The following is a 21,476-nucleotide window of genomic DNA, read 5'->3' as shown; positions in this document are numbered from 1 at the left end:
GCAATGATGCCCCTCGATCTCTGAGAGCACCTTGAAGAGAAAAATGTTCCGTCTGTCTCATATTCTTTAGTGACTACGTGGCAATATCTCAAAAGAAAGAGCCTCCCCAACGCATTAATCTGCGCTCCTAGCATCCAATCAATCCCCTAAATAAATGAAAGAGAGCTACAGCTAGACGTCATCACATTCATCTGCAGGCGAGCCTCAGAGTGGACACACACACCGACCTGCTGCAACTTTAAAGAGGGTGAACTGTGGCAACGCAGATGAGGGCCAGAAGATTAGTTTTTGCATTTACAGTGAAACGCATTGTGTGCCGTTGTATTCTTTGATACTTTATATGCTTTTATCCATAGTTTTGTAAAGAGGGCATACAGTGTTTTTCAATAAACATGCTGGGGAAATCTGATTTACAGGCAGCATGATTCTCAGCCTGGCAACACCATGCAGGCGATGGGCCCGTTTCGTTTGGATTCACTCCAGTGATCGCTTGTGATTGTTGATGTGAAGCCAAGTGAGTCAGAGCAACGTTCTGTAGCTTACCAAAAATTCTGCCTCAGGATTTTTTCAAAGAAGAAGAAGAAGAAGAAGAAGAAGAAAGAATAAAAAAAAACAACAACAACAAAAAAGTGGAAAATGGAGGTGACCACTCCAACTGTCCTGCCTTTGTTCATGAGAAAGTGAAGAGTTGAGCAATGGAGCTGATGGAGTCAAGGAAGGAATGTGAGTGGCGAGAGAGAAAGAGGTGCTACTGTGTCTAAAATATCAATGAGGGGCGATGCTGCCAGGTTTTGCAAAACACAAGAGGAAACAGCACTTCTGTTAACATAGAAAGCACCAGTCAGTTCTGCACTGGTGACCATTAATATCTTTTATCTCACAGGATATTTTTCTCCTTTTGATGCAATCACTTTAAACATTATCTGCTGTTTATTCCCAACAGAATTCACACACTACAGCAAAGTTATTGGGGAGTATGTTGCTTTAAAGTTGAGGCAACTACAGCATCTGTCACTCAGTCATACTGTACGGCTTAACAATACACTGGAACAGTGTTTGCCCAGGTGATTCTTCAGTGCGGAACTCCGCCGAAAACATGCCAAACAAACCCATCAGTATAACAATGCATGTTCCTCGTGTTTTCACACTCATTTGATTCCAAAGATATTTATCTTAACAGGATAATAATTTGTGAAAGTCTCTGACATTTGTGGCTAGCTAGCATGATAATAAATCCGTGGCTTGGAACATTTTTTAGTTAATTAGAGTCAATCAATCCAAACTTTTCTCACTTACCGGTGTGAAACCAGAGTATAATGAGCAGAAATCAGCATGGTGATTGGAAAACACAAATTACAGCTGTTAAAGAGAAACTCATCCGCTTTTCTTCTGTTGATGCCAGTGCCTGCTGCGAGGATTTAAAATTAGCATGGCATTCCTTTAATGGATGTTTGGGGGGAAATGTGTGCCTCTATAATTAAAAAAAACCTGTTAATATCCTCACAGGCTAAAATAAGAGGGGGTTAGTATTATTACATGACAACTCTTTAAAAGAATTGGTCAGTTAAGTGTTAAAGTAAAAAAATAAAATTAAAATAAACAACGTCCGTATTTATTCAATTTTATCACGAGACTAATGTTCTTTCGGAAAATATACACCTAAATCTCCTGACACCACTTACATACAGTATATATACTATTTATATATGTTAGTGATGCTGTTTTCCTGTTAATCTGTATTATGAGGAAATAAAGTAACCCTACATAATGGTGTGTGACCATAGCAGCACTGCTGCCTCAGTAAGATTATGTGGCATATTAATGAACTTTCCTGATAAATATGGGACAGTGTGTGCTGTTACAGCCTGTGTACTATATCTCTGTGGTCAGGACTACATCCATATTACTCGTGACATATTCCCTTGCACCTTATAGTCATGGTGTAATGATGTGAGTAATAACCCGATAATGTTAACAGCACTCGACATAAGGACCCTTTTCTGATCTAGGCTCCCAGACAGTGGCATGATTTGACCCGGCTGCTCGCGGTCGTGATGTATATGACCTCACTGCTGGATGTAATTTCCTCTCAAGAGTTCTTGGGAGAGAGAAAGAGGCAGAGAGAGAGAGAGAGAGAGAGAGAGAAAGAGAGCTTATGTTGTTGAGCTCATGTCGTCGAGGCTGGTACCAGCAGCTTGCCATTGTATTAATTATTGTCAGGGAATCCAAGGGGTGTAGATAATACAGAATGCACTGGTTGGTCCCATTTGTTTCACTTGTCAGTGGAGTGAATAATTGGGAGTGCTGACCATATTAGACACAGAGAATTTTTTCGAAAAGATACGACTCAAACAGTCGCGACACAAAAGTGCGGCTCGGAAATTAAAAAGCTTAATGTCGGAAAATTTCAAATCAGTATGGAATAATTTGCTGCCTCGCCCTTTGCCAAAAGAGTTCACTGAAGTTCAACTTGAATTTACTTCAGATGCGACTGTGAATGAAATGTATAGTTTAGAATTAATGGACAATAGTAACTGAGTATGGTTAGAACATTTTTACCAGACTGGTAACACTTTACATAACGGTAGGTGTGACAAGATAGTAATAGTTTGTTAATTAGAATATTCAACCTGATAATAACAATGGTAATAGTTACTATTGATTATGAAGTTGAAATGCATATTTTCCCATTGTTATTATCAAGCTTTTTACTTAGTATTACTGTAGAAACCAGATAATATTGCCATGTTAATACTTCCTTATTAAAATTATAATCATAACATTACCATATTGTTACTCTAATGTGTTTAGTGGTGGTCCAACATGGTACCCTCCTTAAAAAAAAAACACCTTTTCCTGACATGAATATAAATTCTGTGGTAATAAAAACAACATTCCATACATTCAGGTGGTTGTGCACTCAAAAAAAAAAACCATCATTATAATTATTCCATATTCCATTTCCACCAAATTTCTCACCTAAATCTTGACACGTGTGACCTTTAAACCTTTATATTCCATTTGCTAAACACAAAACTTGCTTTTCAGAACCGTGTCAGATATTTTGAACCCCAACTTTAAAGACACGAGAGCACTGATACAGTTTTAGTAGAAGGGTTTTGCTAATACAATGGGGCTCATCTTGCAATTCTCCCAAGAAATAACTATCAGTCCTGCTACAGCAGCTTCAGCGTCCCTAGGTGACCGCGCCACTGAGCTTGTGCTCGCTCCATCGCATCCCACTCCACGCCTGCTGCCACCCTGAAGGTAGATGCATCACGCTGGGGAGACTGCGCAACAGCATCCCCATCCCACCCCCACCCCCCCCCAGCCCTCTCTCCCTCCAGCCCCCACACCTCTACCACAGCACACTGGCCTCCTGCGGCCTTCACACGACTCCTGATGTCCACCACAGCCCCAGTCCCAACATTTCAGACTCTCCCCTCAGGTGAGTCTCCACATCGCCATCACACCGCCTCCCACCTGAGCAGCACAACTGGTATCCTTTTGTCATTTGAGAACGCCACACACATGAGTACTGTACACACACACACACACACACACACACACTCCCGTGCTCACTCTGGAGGGGACACCGCCTGTTCCTCTCTGCTCACCTCCCGGCTGCCGGCTGACTCTCTGAGCCGTGTCTGTGGTGGCTACACCATGTGTGGGGATCTGGGGGTTTAAAACAGCAGGCCTCCCATACTCCCTGAATGGCAAATATAAGTGCTTCCACTTTATTACACAGCGGATGTTTTATGAATCATCGCTGACTAAGTTTGATCTGAGATGACAAGCAATTGCTAATCAGTCCAATAATCAGAATATATGTCTGACAAAAATGTTTTAATCGAGTTAAGTTTCTGTTTTTTTTTTTCTTAATTCATCACGATAAAGACAAGTCGAACTGTTGAAATAAAAAGAAAATGTTGCACTTGGTATACATGAAATCCTCCCATATAGAATGTTTAGATTACGACAAACCGAAACAAGCATTGCTACAGACAGTTGAAGTCAGAGTTTACTGAGATTCTGTCACAGCCCCAATCAAAACCCCATAAAACACTGTCAGAAGCAGTCATTTCACATTCCATCAACATTTCACACATTATCTGTAAACTGTTGTGAGATCACGTTAAATACAGGGAGGCAGATGTTGAATTAAAAGAATCCTGCTTGTGTTAAAACATACTGTGGACTGGAATTAGAGGGAGGGCTGGTCTTTTCCTTTAAATGTAACTACTGAAAGCTTTATAATGTGTGATATTGTACAATATTAATTCTGTCTTATTTCAGTGGCTCCATGCAGATCTTTTCTTCCTTTTTTAAAAAGAGTTTTATTCTAACAAGGAAAGGGCTTTAAAAATAAAAAAAAAATACATTATTATTATTAAAAAAAACACAAATTCCAGCTTTGACTTTTAGAGGATGCTTTACCACACCACACTTAGTTAACAAAAATATTTTACAAACAAGATGATATCACCCTCTCCATGATATTAATATGATATGTTCTCTGATCTGTAAACAGCTGGTTATCTTGCTTTTCCATGATAAGAAAAAGTGCTGAGGATTTACGCTTGGTGAGCACATTTGGGCTGAATCTTTCACACGTCACAAATTGCAGATGGGAAGCAGTGATCTTGAACAGCCGATCACATTTCCGTGACCATCTGACACCTTCCATTTAGGAAAATAATACTTTCTATCTTAGCATACCCCCTCTGCAGCAGCCAGCAAAGAGGAATTATGCCTGGTAGACTTTGGTATTCACAACTTTGGAGCTTCTCGTTGTTTTTCTGTCATTGCACTGATTAAATTAAATGTTTGCTCTTTAATCGGTTTTTTTCTTCTTCTTCCAAGGCTGTAATAATGGCTACAGTTCATTTTTCTTTGCTTTTTTCTTTTTTGGGGGGAGGTTCTTTTGTGCACAAAATTGCAGCGCTGTAAACAATAAAGAAAATGTAGTATACCGTGAGCACGGCAAAGAAAGTTGTGTAGTATCCGAGGTTAAAAGAACAATCTTACTGCATCACTGCACCGTTTGGAGAGGAAGACTGGGATCTTTGTGAACCTTTAATCTGGCTGGAAACTGATAACGTGTCCGTGTGAAACGCCATTCTTTTTAAATGTCATTTAAGTGTTGTTATTTACTTTAATAATGTCTCTCCTTGTGTTTCTACAATATTAAGATGCGGGGGAAAAAAAACATGTTTTTAGTGGTAGATATGGTATCTGAGTTATATGACAGATAAATATGAGTCGGGTTAACTGGTACAGAGGGTTGTAAATCACTGTAGTGTGATTCTTTGTCTCAAAGGGTTTAATTAGTCTAGAATTCCTCTCTTATCTGATGACCCCCCCCCCTCCCCTCCCCCTCCCTCCCTCCTTTTGCACACTGCAACAACTTACAACCATAAACGCCCTGCAATCTGAAGACCAGTGGCCTCAGGAGACTGAGTTGCTACAAAGAGCTGAAAGAGTTAGAAATGGTCATTTTATTGCGTTAGAATAGCTCGCTGGAGACTCGGGTAATGTAGTGCTAACGCAGAGCTGCTAACGATAACAGTGTGTGACTCCGGCGTGAAATACAGTGAACTGCTGTGATGCCTTGTAGTGGCAAGTGCCTGGAAAGTGAGAGGCCACACAATTCTAATATCCGTCATCAATACATAAACTGCTTTCTCGGTGGTTTCAAAGAAAACCACTAATTAATGCTTGAGCCTTAAAGTTTTCCTTGAGTGGCGATAATTATTGGAGAATGCAACGCCGCTAATCAGTCGTCTCACACGTTAGCAGGACGGCAAGTTATGCCCAACGATGTTGGAAAAAGCTGCCTATATGTGGCCTGTTTTTGCTTCAAGTACAAGTATGGTGTGGCTCTATTTCATAGAACATGAACAAACCCATTTATCCTTATCTGTCATTTCATAACTTGTGAGGTATCTGTCACTTCTGGTCCCATGGGAGTCCTGCATGCAAGTTTTTTTTTTTTTTACTCTAACTGAGCTCTTTATTTAATTGACAGTTTATTCTGTCCTAATAAGTCATATCTAAAATTGTTTGATTGGCAGTTGTTTCCTTTCCATCCTGCAATTATCTAATAATCAGGATTACATTCCCTAACTCCCTGATGTGCAAGGCCATACTCTTCATTTAATTGCATTTGAATGTGTCTTGATAGAGGTTTTTAAAATGTTATATGTGCATTTATCTGAGAAGAGTCTGAGGTAAATAAAGCAACTGGACATGTGAGACTCAATAATGTGTCATAACTTTCAGTTTATTACTTGCTTGCGATGCAGTTGTTGATACTCATAGGGTCAGGTGGACATTCATGTAGAATAAGATGCTTTTTTTTTTTTTTTTAAACCATGCTTGGTAAACGTAGTTCGGGGATGTGAAATCTAAATCTACAAACTGGACTTTCACATAGCTCCACCATGCACACTACTGTGCACTGATGGATGTTGTATTAGGTTTCAGCCCTTTTGTGTTTACAGGCCTGCAGCTGGGCCTGCAGGTCATGAAACAATGAACTGCACCAGATGAGATAATTGTGCATCCGAACACTGTATATATACACTGTGTGCAACTTCATTTTTCTGCATGTTGTTTGGTAACTTTCCATCACTTTGGTTGTGTGTGTGTGTGTGTTAGAGTTTTTTTTCTGGGGGTGGAGGGGTTGTTGTGGGGGGGTAGGTTTTATGTGCTTTAATTAAACATGATAAACATTGTAAGGACATGATGTAGTATTTATAATACACTCTATGCAACAACTTGAGTTTGTGCACCTTCTTTTGAAGGACTAGCAGGAGCAGAATGAGATGAGGGGTTATTTTGGCGATGGAGATTAAGGCAGGGGCTTTTTGTCATTTGTGCGAGACAAGCCATTCATCCATCCAGTTCACAGCCAAAAAAAGGCTGGTCCCAGAAATTAGCAGTTTCAGCTCAGCAGCAAAGTCGTCGGGCTGTGAAGGCAGAGAGAAATTGACTAATTAGCAATGCGCACTAAAACTTGACGGTTCTCTCTATAACAGCGAGGGAAAGACTCGGTTTTCTCCCCCCTTTCTCTTTTCTTTCTTCCATAGATGTTTGAAATCGCAGTCATTTACGCTCGACAGTTTTTACAATAGCCTTGAGCCATAATTTTGCGAGTCTCTCCAGCATCCATACCCCTGCATGGTCTCTCTCCACCGGCCATGCACGACCGTTTCTCTCCCCAACCGTGGATTTCCTATTACTCTCGTTACGACTCACTGAGCCCCAGGCCCAAGGATAATGATGTGTTGTTTCTTGGTAGCATAATTTGTCACACGTATATTTCTTCTTCTTCTTCTCTTGCAGAAAGCACAGCTCCCTCTCACACACTCACACACTTCTTGTTAATTCAGAAGAACAAATGATCAACGTCAACAAATAACCTGAAATAGTGACTTTAAGAGTTGGGAGTCAATGGTTATTTTAAGGCACCGCCAGCGACTATAGACTTTTAAAAGGAGAAAGGACATTTCTTACAAAAGGAGAACAAAGGAAAATTATTGGAAACCTGAAGCTTACTTTCTGTGGGTGTTTTTTCGGTGAAGAGCTGAAGTCAGGTAAGTTTCTCAGGCAAACTGCTCACATCATTTAGTTGTGACAGGCGCTTTTAGTGAATCTGGCGACAACGTTGCTACACGCTTGTGCCAAGTTTGCGCACATTACGCACCTTAAAAATAGCTTTTGTGTCCGCTACTGGAAACATTAGGCATGCATGTTACATGTAACTTCTGCATTTCTCGGGAATATTTTTTTGATACTCACGTCGGCGTAACTCTCAGGTAGACTAAAAGAGAAAACGTGCTGCTGCTGCTGCTCGGCTTGCAGTCAGACAAACTAATTGCTTTTGTACGACTCCGTAAATCTGTGCCATGTGTAATGTCCTCATTGTGGGGGTGTGCAGGAAGATAGGAGAGGGGATAAGTGTTGGCTGAATGCTGCATGTTGTCCGTCTCTTTTTCCTCCCCTCATCCGCTCAACTTCAGCCGGCGCCACCGAGCTGCAGCAGCATCTCCGTCCGTATCCTCCTGCTTTTTGTTTTGACTGCGCCCTTCACACCTCAGCCTCCATTAAGATCATCTGGTGCTCGGGTTGAGAATGAATAAGAGTGGCACGCTGTGGGAACTACTGCGTTTTTGTTTGCTGCTTTACGACCACAGCGCAAAGTTGAGAGCGGCTGCAGCCGCGGCAGTGGCGGCGGTGGTGGCGCTGGTGGATGTCGATTGTCGCCGCCTGACATGGCACCGGTTCTACCCTGCTGGATGGACGCGCGATCTATTCAATAACTTATTCAAGAAATCGTTTATTCCTATTGTGACAGTTGACTGAACGCATCCATAGGGCTGCTGCATGTAGTGTTGTGCAAATAAATGACCTGAGGTAAATGGCTTGCATGGTTTATTTGTTGCCTAGGTGGCGTTCACAGTCAGGAAGTCATGTCCAGATCGGGTGATAGAACATCCACCTTTGACCCAACACACAGTGACACCCTGCTGCACGGGCTCAATCTCTTATGGAGGAAACAGCTTTTCTGTGATGTGACTCTCACTGCCCAGGGACAGCAGTTCCACTGCCACAAAGCTGTGCTGGCGTCCTGCTCCCAGTATTTCAGATCCCTCTTCTCCTCCCATAATGTGATCAACAATGAGGGGAGCAAAGGGGACCAGGGCAGCAGTGGGACCCCATCATCTTCTCCTGATGACAAGCTGGTGACCCCCAGTGCCAGGGCCATCAACAACCTGGTACTCCAAGGCTGCTCCTCCATTGGACTGCGATTAGTGCTGGAGTACCTCTACACTGCCAATGTGACTCTTTCCCTGGACACAGTGGAAGAGGTGCTGTCAGTCAGCAAGATCCTCAACATCCCCCAGATTACTAAGCTCAGCGTGCAGTTCCTCAACGACCAGATCTCCGTGCAGAACTATAAGCAGATCTGCAAGATTGCAGCGCTCCATGGACTGGATGAGACCAAGAAGCTGGCCAACAAGTACCTGGTGGAGGATGTGCTTCTGCTGAACTTTGAGGAGATGTGTGCCATGCTAGATGCTCTGCCACCCCCGGTGGAGTCAGAGCTGGCTCTCTTCCAGATGTCAGTCCTCTGGCTGGAGCATGACCGGGAGACTCGCATGCACTACGCACCAGACCTTATGAAGAGGCTGCGTTTCGCCCTCATACCTGCCCCAGAGCTGGTGGAGAGGGTGCAGTCTGTTGACTTCATGAGGAGTGACCCTGTGTGCCAGAAACTACTCCTGGATGCCATGAACTACCACCTGATGCCCTTCAGGCAGCACTGCAGGCAGACTATGGCCAGCAGGTAAGCACAATACAAACACAAACACACACATCCAAGGTGGATGTAAGGTGATTAAATTACATTCCCACTCACTCATGGTTTGGTCAGTGCGGGTGGTCAGTTAGAAGTGTGAGCCAGTCTGAGGCACAGGTGATGAGAACAGAGGGGGGGGGGTTCTTCCTGTAAAATATTACCCAGCAGTCACAAGGGTTGATGCTACTACACTGTATTCATAATTACAATGTTACCTTATGTTTTGGTGAAGGAGAAAAAAAAAATCCCCTCTTTTATTTCCTCACACATCTGTGTAATTGCTCTCTAATCTGTGCAGACAAGACGCAACAAACCAGATAAAAGTTATGAATTTGATTTGTGGGAACTCTCGTGAATTCAATTTTGAAACGATATAATTAGATTTAGACCAGAATTACATGGTAATTACGTAACAATTATGATGTAAGTACAAGGCCCACCCTGGTATTGACGTCACACAAAAACAGAATTAGAACACAGTCAATGGAAATTCGGTGTATATCCATGTGGGTTATAGATAAAAAAGTGTTGCATAACATTTTTTCTTTTTTAAACGGCAGTGTTTGTTATTCAGGTTAGATGCTCGTGTCTCACTCGGTCACGGATGGTTTGCTTTCCTGTTTGTCCCGATGAGCACTTTGAGGGGCTTGTATGTGTTGTCACTAAGTTGACTGGTTGGTGCTGTTGTCAGCTTACTGTGGCTTGTTGGTCAAGCCAGAAAATGTTTTCACTATTCAGATATTTCAGATCAAATTAAATGTCAAAGTAGAACTATTTCACATTTACCTCTTTCTCTATTATCCCACTAACATATCTATTCCCACATATGGACCTAAATGAGCAGGGAATCAGGAATCCTCATAATTAGTTTCACATGCCACTGTTTCTCTCCTCTCAATTAATCATTATTATCTATGTCCAGGGGCTCATTTGCATATGAATAACCCCCAAACACTTCTGAGTGGGCCAGTAGCAGGAAGAACCTACCGAGACAATGGTGATTTAGCCATGCATTAAAAAGTAAAATATGAAACTGGGGAAAAACGTGTCTGGATATAAAGGCCAGCTACTCTTAATCTTTTTACAGTATATTGTGATTAATTGGTGGACTTACGTTGAAATCCATTAGGAGCCCGATAATGGTCATTAATGTAGAGTAAAGTGTGCAGCTTTGAGGTTATACATCATATACAAACAGTAGGAAATATCTCACGACTGGCTCAGCGATGTCACATGAATCACCGCAGCCAATGAAACGGAGACGTCGTATAGGCAGGTTTATGTAGTCAATTGTGCCGTTAGCCTCCAGCATGGCACCCTGCAGGATTGTCCTCGCTTCACAGCTAATTGAAAAGATATACTTAGAGTGCAATAATTGTTCAATAACACATCAAAAGGATAAGTGCAGTGGAGAGCAAATTTTTTTTGGTTTTGGTTAATTATAATGAACATGGACACACATTGCCTAATTGTATAGTCACAACTTCTGGAGTTGTGGTCGGACAAGGGTGCAATATCTATTTAATCATGCATTTATTTTATTTTTTACACTAAGTGAGCAATTAAAACACACTCTGTTAATAATGTCAAATGAATCATGCAAATTAAGGAATCAGAGGTTGCAGGTTTGTGTTTTTTTTGTTTTATGTCAAGGTTTGATACCTGTTTTCTTTCTCCTCTTTCCAACACTTGTCAACACACGCGCACTTTTGACATTACAGAATCCGTTCCAGTAAGAGAATGCTGTTACTGGTGGGTGGTTTGCCTCCTGGACCCGATCGTCTCCCCAGCAATTTGGTCCAGTACTATGACGACGAGAAAAAGACATGGAAGATCCTCACAAGTGAGTACCAAAAGCTTTGCTCCCTCCTTTTTTCTTTCCTCTTTTAACCTGGGGCATCGTGTGTTAGTGGATTTTATGATGAGAAGTAGTTGTTCCTATGGATGACTTTAACACAGGTTAATTTCCAACAGAAAATGAGTGGAAGGAGTTCCCTAAATCCTTCAGGTAATAATGTATCACTATCACTTTTAATATAAGTTTTGAATCAGAGCGTGACTTTACAGCACTGTGGAGCTTCATGCCCGGTTTCTCTTGTTTTTGCTGAAATATGCTGGCAGGATGCATGATGAGATTTACTTGAGTGTAATGATCTATTGTGGCAGAGGCAGCGTTATAATGAATGACATCTTATCGCCATAGCATTTAAATTTTAGCTTGATTATTTGCTCACATTCATCAATGCACAACATCGAATTACACCAATCCATACTCATACAACAGCACGGGATTAACCTGTTGACCCAGTGTCACTATTGATATCAGGTTTGTAACAGGTGAAGCAAATGCCAACAGATAAGGTCAGGAAGACAGCAGCTGTAATATTCATACAAATAATCAATAGATAGGTGATTGTAATGGGCTCAACAAAAAAATTATAATGGTAATAAAAGAAAATAAAGACGTATCCCGAAACCTGTAGGGGGGTTTTGTCAGGATGTATTATTATATCGATTTCATGATATTATAATGAAAACAAGATGTCACAATTTCACAAAAAATAATTCTTCTGTTAAAAAGCAAAACAATATCTATGGGGAACACATCTTAATCTTTGTGAATTTAGAAACACATCCCGACACAACACACCTATACCTTTCCCTGTCTTCTCTCTGTCTTCCCTGACCTTTTGAGGCTCACCACTATGTTGCCATATTGCAAAGGTCAAACGAGAGCTAATAGGAAACTATATTTGTCCTTTGCATCATCATTGCTGGACATATCGAGTTTTTGTCCTTTTGTTTGGGCTGGAGTGATATCTCGGCAGCCTCTTTCCATTTATACACATTATAGGTCTGTTTTCTGTCAGCTCGGCACTGTGCAGTTTATTTTCTCACTGTGTGGCACGAGCTCTTAATTCAGGTGTGATGTTTCTGTTGTTGGGTCTTAAATTCAGCAGCAGCCTCTTTACTGGAGCTGGTTCCTTTTTGTGCTCAAATAACATTTGTTGGCAGTCATCTTGTTTTTGTTTTACACTCCTGTTTGTCTAAATCATTTGGGGTGCATTCCATTAAAAGGAGGCATGCATACACAACAGCCTGAAGCTCACTGGTGTTTATATTGTCATTTTCTCATTAAAGTCACACTCCTGGGTATAAACTGCAGAAAGCAAAAGGTCAATAGGGATTTCCATCACTCAAAACTAAAAAGTTAACACTCAAATGGTCCGTGGCCAAGTGGAAGGACAAAACTGCAAAATCATCCCTTAACACATCAATGGCCATCTGATGTAGCCTCCACACAATGGACGTGGAATAGAAGATTATTAACATTCAATCATAACTTTTCAATGAGGCGAAACCTGAGAGGGACAGCCTTTGATTAAGACATTCATCAACACAATTTGGGGAGAATCTGATCTCTCTCAGTGTGAGAAATATCTGCTGCTGCTCCTGCCGGGTGATTCTAGTGGAAAGTTTGCCATCTAGTGTACCCACGGCAGCGTGGACAAACACAAGACAAAGGCAGGCACTGGCTCAGCCACAAACCCGAGGACTGTTCTCTCTTCCTCTCCTTTACCACGTCCCGATATTAAAATGTCACACTCAGAAATGGACGTCGTCCACACAGCGTGGCCTGGAACAAAGGAACGCAGCTCAGTGGGACGCAATTGTAATGGTGGTAAAAGCACGTCAGAGCTGGAGCAGCAGTGGTGCATTAGCTGTGGAGTCATTCAACCGACCCCAAATGTGCCTCTATGCAGAGGTTTCTGACTCCCTCTAGTGAGCCCTGCAGCTCACTGTAGACTGGAGTGATGGCGTCCATCTCATGGAGGACGTGCTCATCCTGCCCTCGTATGGCTGCTCACCTCTGGGCTTAGTGGAAGATTTAGGGTAAAAATATGCAGTTTGATTTCATACTCTTTCTCAGATTCTAATTCAGAATTTAGAGAAATATAAAAAATATATCATGTTGTATTTCACACAAGTCCACACTTAGTATAGCCCTATATTTATTTATACCACTGCTCACCTGTATCTGTGGCACCTGTAGAAGCAAATGTCCTCATACTGTCGCCTGCAACATACTGTAAAGCAATAATCTCCTTTTCACGTGGGCACGAGATGGTTTTTAGTATGAGTGCAAGTCGCTAGACATCAAATAAAAAGCAGCCCATCCGTGTCCTATACACTGCTGACTGAACGATAATGTAAATAGCATGTAAGGGAATTTGCCAGTCATATGGCACTTGTCTTTGAGGTGCACCAGAGGCAAACAGCCTAATCCCCCCCTCATTCAAGATAAATCTGTGTTTAGCGCATGTGGTATTAGTTCCCTTCTGAGACTCCCCTCCCATGGAGAGGACCGGCACATGTCAGCCCGCCAGAGTGAGATTGCAGGGGGAGACCAATAGGAAAGAAATGAGATTCAAGGCTGTCTAATTTTGCTGCAACTGTGATCCATCAGGCGGTGGAGAGGTGACAGTGGAAATGACTGATGGAGACAGACAGGTGGGCTTTAACATTCCACTGATTTGTGCTCAAAAAGCACCGGGCCTGAGATTTATTGAGTGAACACGATCATGTTCATTATGACTGTCACCTAAGACCATTTCTCTACATCTCAATGGGGTCACTTCTTCACCAAAAAAAAAAAAAAAAAAAAGATGGAGGAGAAGGTGGGGAGCACAAAAACAAGGGAATACACACAAGGGAATATTATCCATGAGGGGTCCTGCTCCATCTGAGGGCCCAGAGCAGTTTATGATAACTTTTGCAAAGATGATGTACACTATCTGCTCATTGGTATTATGGGATGTAGTTGATTAATAGATGCTGTGGCATAATGCAAGATAAAATGAGTGGGGGAAACCTAAAATCAGGACCAGATGTCATACAAGAATAGAGATACTATTTTGAAGACATTTTAATAACATTAACCTTTTTATTATGAGTAATACATATTAAAGTAGACCTTCATCAGGGATCGGCAAGTTTTTTAAACAGTTAAAGGGACTGTTTCACATTTTTCATCTGTAAAAACTTGACAAATGTTGCTAAGATATTGAACATTTATTTGCCCCTGGTCTTGACATCACCCATAAGAATCTGAAGTTCTGTTTTGAAGTTTTGAAGCCTCCAAAATCATGCCATATTGAGGTTTGGCAAAGTTCAGAGGTGTCACTCTTATTGGACAATTCCAGCTGTCAGCCACACTGGTGTCCACTCATATGCTCTGTACTTTAGTTATGAATTGTTTTCTAAATGGAGACAGAATTTAAATGTCGAAGAAAGGCTGAAACTAACAGTGGAGAGCATTATCTTCTCAGGGAAAAAGTTTTCTGATGTTATAAAGCAAGTGAGAGGTGGAAGCTCATTTTCCCCATTGACTTCTGTTCAAACTAAGTTCTTTTTGCAAACAGTAGAGTCGCCCCCTGGAGGCTTTTCAGTATATTCTTACTTGCTGATTGACTAAGCTGAGGTAACCGGAAGACTGTGTCCATTTTATATATGTGTATAAATTAAATTAAATTTTTAATTAATTTAAGAATAAAAATTCATTGATAAAGTTGTTTGTTTTAGGACAAATGTAACTTTTCCTGTCAGCACACACACACACACACACACACACACACACACACACACACACACACACACACACACACACACACACACACACACACACACACACACACACACACACACATTCAGGTGCCAGCTTATTTGATACATTTAGCTCTAACGTCATAAATCATCCTTCATAAAGGTTTTAATGTTCAGTTTTTATTGCAGTTGTTTAAGAGAGGCGCTCACTCGACTGTGGGATGATTTCGGAGGATGTAGTTTGTGATGACGCTCAAACTCTGCTGCATTATACAAAGTTGTGTCTGTTACTTAGCCCGCGCTCATTAGTATGAAGAGGACGGACAAACTAATAGCCACATCTGTCCACATGTGATTGTTCAGTTTAGTGTCATCACAAACGCAGCCTGACAATAAGACAATAAAGATGAATCAGAAAAAAAAAACCCAGTTTCAATAAAAATGAAACATTATATCCGTCATTAAGGCAGGATTTGTTGCAGGACTGTTGTTTTAGACTCCATTACTTTTAGCAATGTTTATCTAATAAACTGACAGGTACACGTGTCGTTGAATTTGTGCGATGCAAATGTAATGATCAAATAAACTAAGGTGTTAGAATTAAATCTACAATATGTGGATCAATGGGCTCTTATTTTATTCAACCCTTTAACACCTAAGCCTCAAAATATCCATCTGGACTTTTTTTTTGTTGCTTATTTTAACCGTAAAAGAGTCCGAAAATTATCCTGTGAGTGAGTGCTTTTGCCCAGATTTCCAGAATAACTTTCAGTATCTGGCTGTTATATATAATTTGCTGCATGCTAAAAGAGTGCGTATAAAACATATTCAAAGTAACGTTTGTTTGAGTTTTTGTCTCAATGTCTAAAAATGGGAATTATGTATAGGTGTTTTTCCAACTCTCGCCTCTCTGGTGACAAAGACGCTGATTACCGTAAAAAATTACCGTGAAATTACCGTAATAACCACATGTTTGCTTTGATTTGTTGGAAACAAACGTGTCGTCTGCGATGTGATTCATTAGATTAAGTCTGAGGGTCGTGGCATTAATATTGTATTAAACAATTATAGCCTTTGATTGGATGTACATTCATTTCTATATACACACTTTAATCTACAGCTGATTTATGAGAACATAACATAACATATTTTCATGTGTCTCCTAGTAATGCCTTACAACAGTGCCCATCACTGCGTGGTGGAGGTGGAGAACTTCCTGATGCTGCTGGGTGGAGAGGACCAGTGGAACCCAAACGGTAGTGTAACACTTTCACACACTTTCCCACTGACTTCACACAGCAACAAATTGCCAGTGTTTACTCCATGTTGTGAGCAGTTTGAGCTGTGGAAACACATCAGAGTAAATGTAGCACTTTCACAGTGTTTCAAACACTCATTCTGCAACCAGGTCAGCTCTAAGTGGACACACAACACTCCAGTCAATAATAGGCACAGGGTTAAAAATACAAACAAAAACAAAAAACAGTTATTAAGAGTAAAATGAATAAAATACAACAGCACATTTTCAGTGATGGAATCATGAGGGGTTTATTTAGCAACAAACATTATCAGAGAACATTCAAGACTTTGGCAAAGACTTGCGCTAATTTAACGTGAACTTAATGTCACTATAAAGTACTTTCTTTAATATTGGTTTGTATCCGTGTTTGCAGGAAAGCACAGTACTCATTTTGTCAGCCGCTATGACCCCAGATTTAACAGTTGGATACAGTTACCCCCCATGCAAGAAAGGTGAGCCTATTTTTATTTTGATGTGGTTTTGTCTATTCATGCATTCATACTGTATGTACATTCTAAAGAGTTCCTTCTACAAGGGCTGAGGTTCTACCTGGAACCATTTGCTTCTGAAAAACCCTTTCCCCAAGAAATGGTTTTTCAAGGGTTCTTGGTAACGCTAATGGTTCCAGTAAGAACCACTTTGATCCAGAGAACCCTTTAAAACCCCTTTCCTGAATAAACAGTTTAAAAAGGGTTCTTGGTGGAACCCTCCAAAAGGGTTCCAAGTGGAATCTTTATTAAAAAAGGTTCTACCTGGAGCCAAAAAGTGTCTCCTATGAGGACAAACCAAAGAACCATATATGGTTCTACTTAGCACTTTTATTTCTAAGAGTGTATGGATTTATGTTGTATTTTCCATTGGATCAGTGCTTTTGTTCAATGTTCTCCAAATGCAAGGTTTTCAATGGGCAGTAAACAGTAGGTATAAGCATTTGGGAGCATTAAGGGATTTTTAGTCTTAGTAAACTAAGCATTGTTTGTAAATCTGGATTAAATTTTTTTAATGAATGTTTTAAATTGAGTACATATTAAGGCCTGATTGTTGAAAATGGAGAGACATAAGAAATGTAGGCAAAGATGTTTCAAATTGTGCACAGTTAAATCAACAGTATTTAGAGTAACTGAAAAAACATTTCTAATAATAAATAAATGCATGTCAAATGTAAAAGTGAGCCCAACCATTGCTGTGGTGTTTAACAGCTGGTCACACCTGGCAAACATGTAACTCTTGTGTTTCTAATTCGCACCTCAACTGTAAAACTAAAGAGAGATAGCGTCTTAATTATGATGTTTTTCCCCCAAAATAATGTCCTTTTCTCTCTGAAAATCTCGTCATTGCCGCTTTAATGATGTTGTTCTCTTTGACACTCGCTCCTCAGGAGAGCCAGTTTCTTCGCCTGCCGCCTGGAGAAGCACCTGTACGTGATTGGCGGTCGGAACGAGACGGGCTACCTCTCCAGTGTGGAGTCCTACAACCTGGAGACTAACGAGTGGAACTATGTGTCGTCCCTGCCTCAGCCGCTGGCTGCCCACGCAGGAGCTATACATAATGGCAAGATCTACATATCAGGTCAGAAGACAAGAAGAGACGCTGATGCTCGCTCACATTTATTATCCTTTTGAAAAAAAAAAAAATGTGCATCACACAGCCTCTGTTTATCCACCGAAAAGTCATTGTTCTTTCTTGTCTTTATTGTCATACTAATTCCATCTATTTTCATATGAAAATGTTGGACTTTTTACATGATTACATGTGTTTTAACAGCTGTACTAATTACTTGTTACATAGTAGTGGTTGTGACGTCACCCATAAGAATCTGACCTCCCATTTTGAAGCGTTGAGGTTCATGTTAAGGTTTTTCAAGCCAGGCTCCGATTGGACAATACCAGCTGTCAATCACTCTGGTGTCCGCTCACATGTGCGTCATCGTTTTCCCTCTAAATGGGAACACGATTTACAAAATGCTGTAACCAATGGAGTGGCTATACATATCAGTACACTGTTATTTTTCTTACCATTATTGTAGAGCGTGCTAATCTGTGACATCTTTATGTTTTCGCCAAAGATTTATCACACAAATGCAGAGAGTCATTAATCAATATCCTCCCCCCTTCCAAAAGCTGACTATCAGTGAATCACTGGTGAACTTTATGACGTGACTAGTGTGCTGGATTATTCACCACGGCGGTGATTACAGTGTAAAACTGAAAGAAGGGAACAAAGGCGCCAGCTCTGTGCTTGAATAGAGCTGACTGGAGGAGGCACCATTAACTATGACGCACTATTAAAATAAAAATGTTAAGCCAGCAACAAAGGTTCTGGTTTGAAAAGAGCCAATAAGCTTTTCTTTAAGCATGTGTTTCTGTATAGTATTAATATATGCAGACAGATCTGTGAGTATTCAAGTAAATATATCTATCTAATATAATATATTATGTAAATAATAAATCAAAGCATTACTGTTGCAGTGCCGCATGTATTTCAGCACAATTTTATAGACAGGATTGTGTGGTTACTTGTTGCAGGAGGAGTTCACAATGGAGAGTATGTGTCCTGGCTCTACTGTTATGACCCCATAATGGATGTGTGGGCTCGGAAACAGGATATGAACACAAAGCGTGCTATTCATGCCCTGGCAGGAATGAATGACCGCCTATATGCTATTGGTGGAAACCATTTGAAAGGTAAGTGCTCCAGCGTTTCAGGGAATCAACAGAAATAAGGGTTCAGATTGATCTTTTTGTTGGTTTGTTTTGTGTTTAGTCCTAAACGGTGTAAATAGAGATGCTGATATCACTTCCCAGGTACATTTGAAAAGCAGGATCATGTATATTTCATCAAAAAAAAGGCTTCAGGAGTCTCTGAGAGACAAATAGAAAAGAAAAATATGTTTTGATCCAGATGAAAATGTTTAAGACTGTATTTAAAGGTTCATTTTGTAACATTTAGGAGTGGTTATTGGCAGACAGTTAATATACGACCCTTAAGTATGTTGGAATATCACTTAAAAAATAAAAGCCATTTGTTTTTTGAAGCCTGAAGAGAAAAAAAAAATATGTTACATTAACAACAGTTCAGGCACAGGCCTTGCTTTATGCAGGCCGTTTACACAAGTAGAAGCTTACTGAGCAAAAATGGAGGTAAATAGCTCTGGCCACATAAACCTAATGCACAAACCAATGAGGAAATAGTGGAAGAGTGGTCACAGTTGTAGAAGAGTGTTTATATAATTTCTGGTATGCAAAGGTCGTCAGATATCCCTGATGTACATGGGAAAAGAAGCAGTGAGCATATATTTTTGAGCTTTTATAGTCAAACAACTGATTTACTTCCGTAACACAGACCCAACATGATAGGACATGTTCAGATGCACAAACTGCATTACTCTAACACAGTTGTCCTCATGCTCTCACAGGTTTCTCACATCTAGACGTGATGTTGGTAGAATGTTATGACCCCAAAGCTGACCAGTGGAACATCCTGCAGACACCCATCCTGGAGGGCCGTAGTGGCCCGGGCTGTGCTGTTCTGGATGAGAGCATCTACCTCGTGGGAGGTTACAGCTGGAGCATGGTACTTTATTTTTGATTTTTTTTATAGTACACGTTTTGACATGATTATGACTTCCCTGGTTTTTCAGGTCTCGCTAATGTCACTCACACAGAAAATGAAATAACCTTCTTCTCCATGTATATCTCAGGCTCTGTGTATAAATCAAAAATATAAAATATAACTGTATCGTTCCAAATCACAACCTACGTCATCTACAGACACTTTACATAACAAAAAACAACATTCACTCATTCAGAAATGTGACTCCTCTTGGATTAATCCAAAGTATCACATCCAGTTTTCTCACAATCAGGATAATGTGCGATCCAGGTTTCTAAACAGATATTAACCCTGCTACTTCAATCACACTTATTACCCGAATGGTGGTGAAAACAACGCAGTTCTGTTTTATCCAAGTGTTGCACATATTTTATCTTACTGTGAGAAAATCTGCTAATTTATTACACATTTCCCTCCACTTTTCCACACCATTATGTGAATATTAGGAGTTGGTTCATCAGGATAAACAGCTGGTGGTGTTAATCCTCCACACTGGTGCCAGCAGTGTTATGGTGTGGTTAGAAGTGCAACAATAAAAACCTAAAACATGATGAAAATATGGCATTCTTGTTCATTTAGAAATGTTAACCACTTAACTCTAAACTGAATCTTCAGTGAGCACTTCAGTCACATGTTTCACGTACTATATATCATGATTTATTCTCCGTTTTATTGTCAGCATTCCAAATCCAGTGTTTTTTCATCAGGACTTACTCGGCAAGGCTTTAGTGTGTGTCCTAATACGTGACATTTTCATTCACAGTTACAAACTTTGTAATTTATTAAAACAGCTTGCTACTTTAATTTTAGACAGCTATTTTTAGGTGTGGATGAATATACATCATTATTGTACTGCATCAGGCCGGTGAATGTGACACTAAATCAAAAAACATTAAGAGCCCATGCCGCCTTGTAATGAAGCCTCACGTCTCCCACTGCAACAATGTGGCTCACTTCAAAACCATTAAGCTTTGCATGGAACAAAGTATAAAAAAAAAATCTGCAGACTTTTACATTAAATTTTCCCCTTCTTTTTGATCACATGCTTGATTTTTTTTCTCCCCCTATGCCCCCCAGTTACAAATCCAAACAGCATTAAGAGTAATGACGAGAATGACTTTATTTTTGTTTCCCTCAGGGAGCCTATAAGTCTTCTACCATCTGCTACAGCCCAGAGAAAGGAACATGGACAGAGTTGGAGGGAGAGGTGGCGGAGCCTTTAGCGGGCCCAGCCTGTTCCACCGTCATTCTGCCCGCCTGCCTTCCTTTTAACAAATGACAACTAATCCAACCAAGGGACGGTGAGGGCAAGAAGCTGCCGAGAGACTGGGGGGAGGACCATCAATAAGCAAAACAGTTGTCAACCATTTTGTGACGAACCCTCCGGTGAGATGACAAGGGAGTGTATAAATTATTTTTTTACAGGTTTGACCAAGAGCACTTTCGTTATTCCCTACTGAAGGTTTGGAAGAAAAAAAAAAAAAAAAGAAACAGAAAAGAATATTGTGTAACTCATGTATTTAAACTCATCGGTGTTATGAGAAATGGTCAATTTCATATTTGATTTTTTTCTTTCAACTGATAGTGAGTGTT

At 40.6% G+C, this 21,476-nt stretch overlaps 1 protein-coding gene across 1 annotated transcript; it reads left to right on the top strand.

Moving 5' to 3' along the window:
- Window positions 1-8,477: 8,477 nt before the first annotated feature.
- klhl14 (kelch-like family member 14) lies at window positions 8,478-21,162 on the top strand (the record flags this gene model as incomplete). The annotated part of the gene is made up of 8 exons (XM_083890116.1): window positions 8,478-9,355; window positions 11,089-11,210; window positions 16,138-16,227; window positions 16,645-16,723; window positions 17,650-17,840; window positions 18,797-18,955; window positions 19,687-19,844; window positions 21,022-21,162. 8 exons carry the CDS (start codon window positions 8,478-8,480, stop codon window positions 21,160-21,162), a joined length of 1,818 nt encoding a protein of 605 aa, XP_083746242.1.
- Window positions 21,163-21,476: the final 314 nt, after the last annotated feature.

Source organism: Microchirus variegatus, assembly GCF_963457635.1.
Source record: "Microchirus variegatus genome assembly, chromosome: 5".
NCBI lineage: Eukaryota > Metazoa > Chordata > Actinopteri > Pleuronectiformes > Soleidae > Microchirus > Microchirus variegatus.
This window is presented reverse-complemented; position numbering and strand designations above follow the sequence as displayed.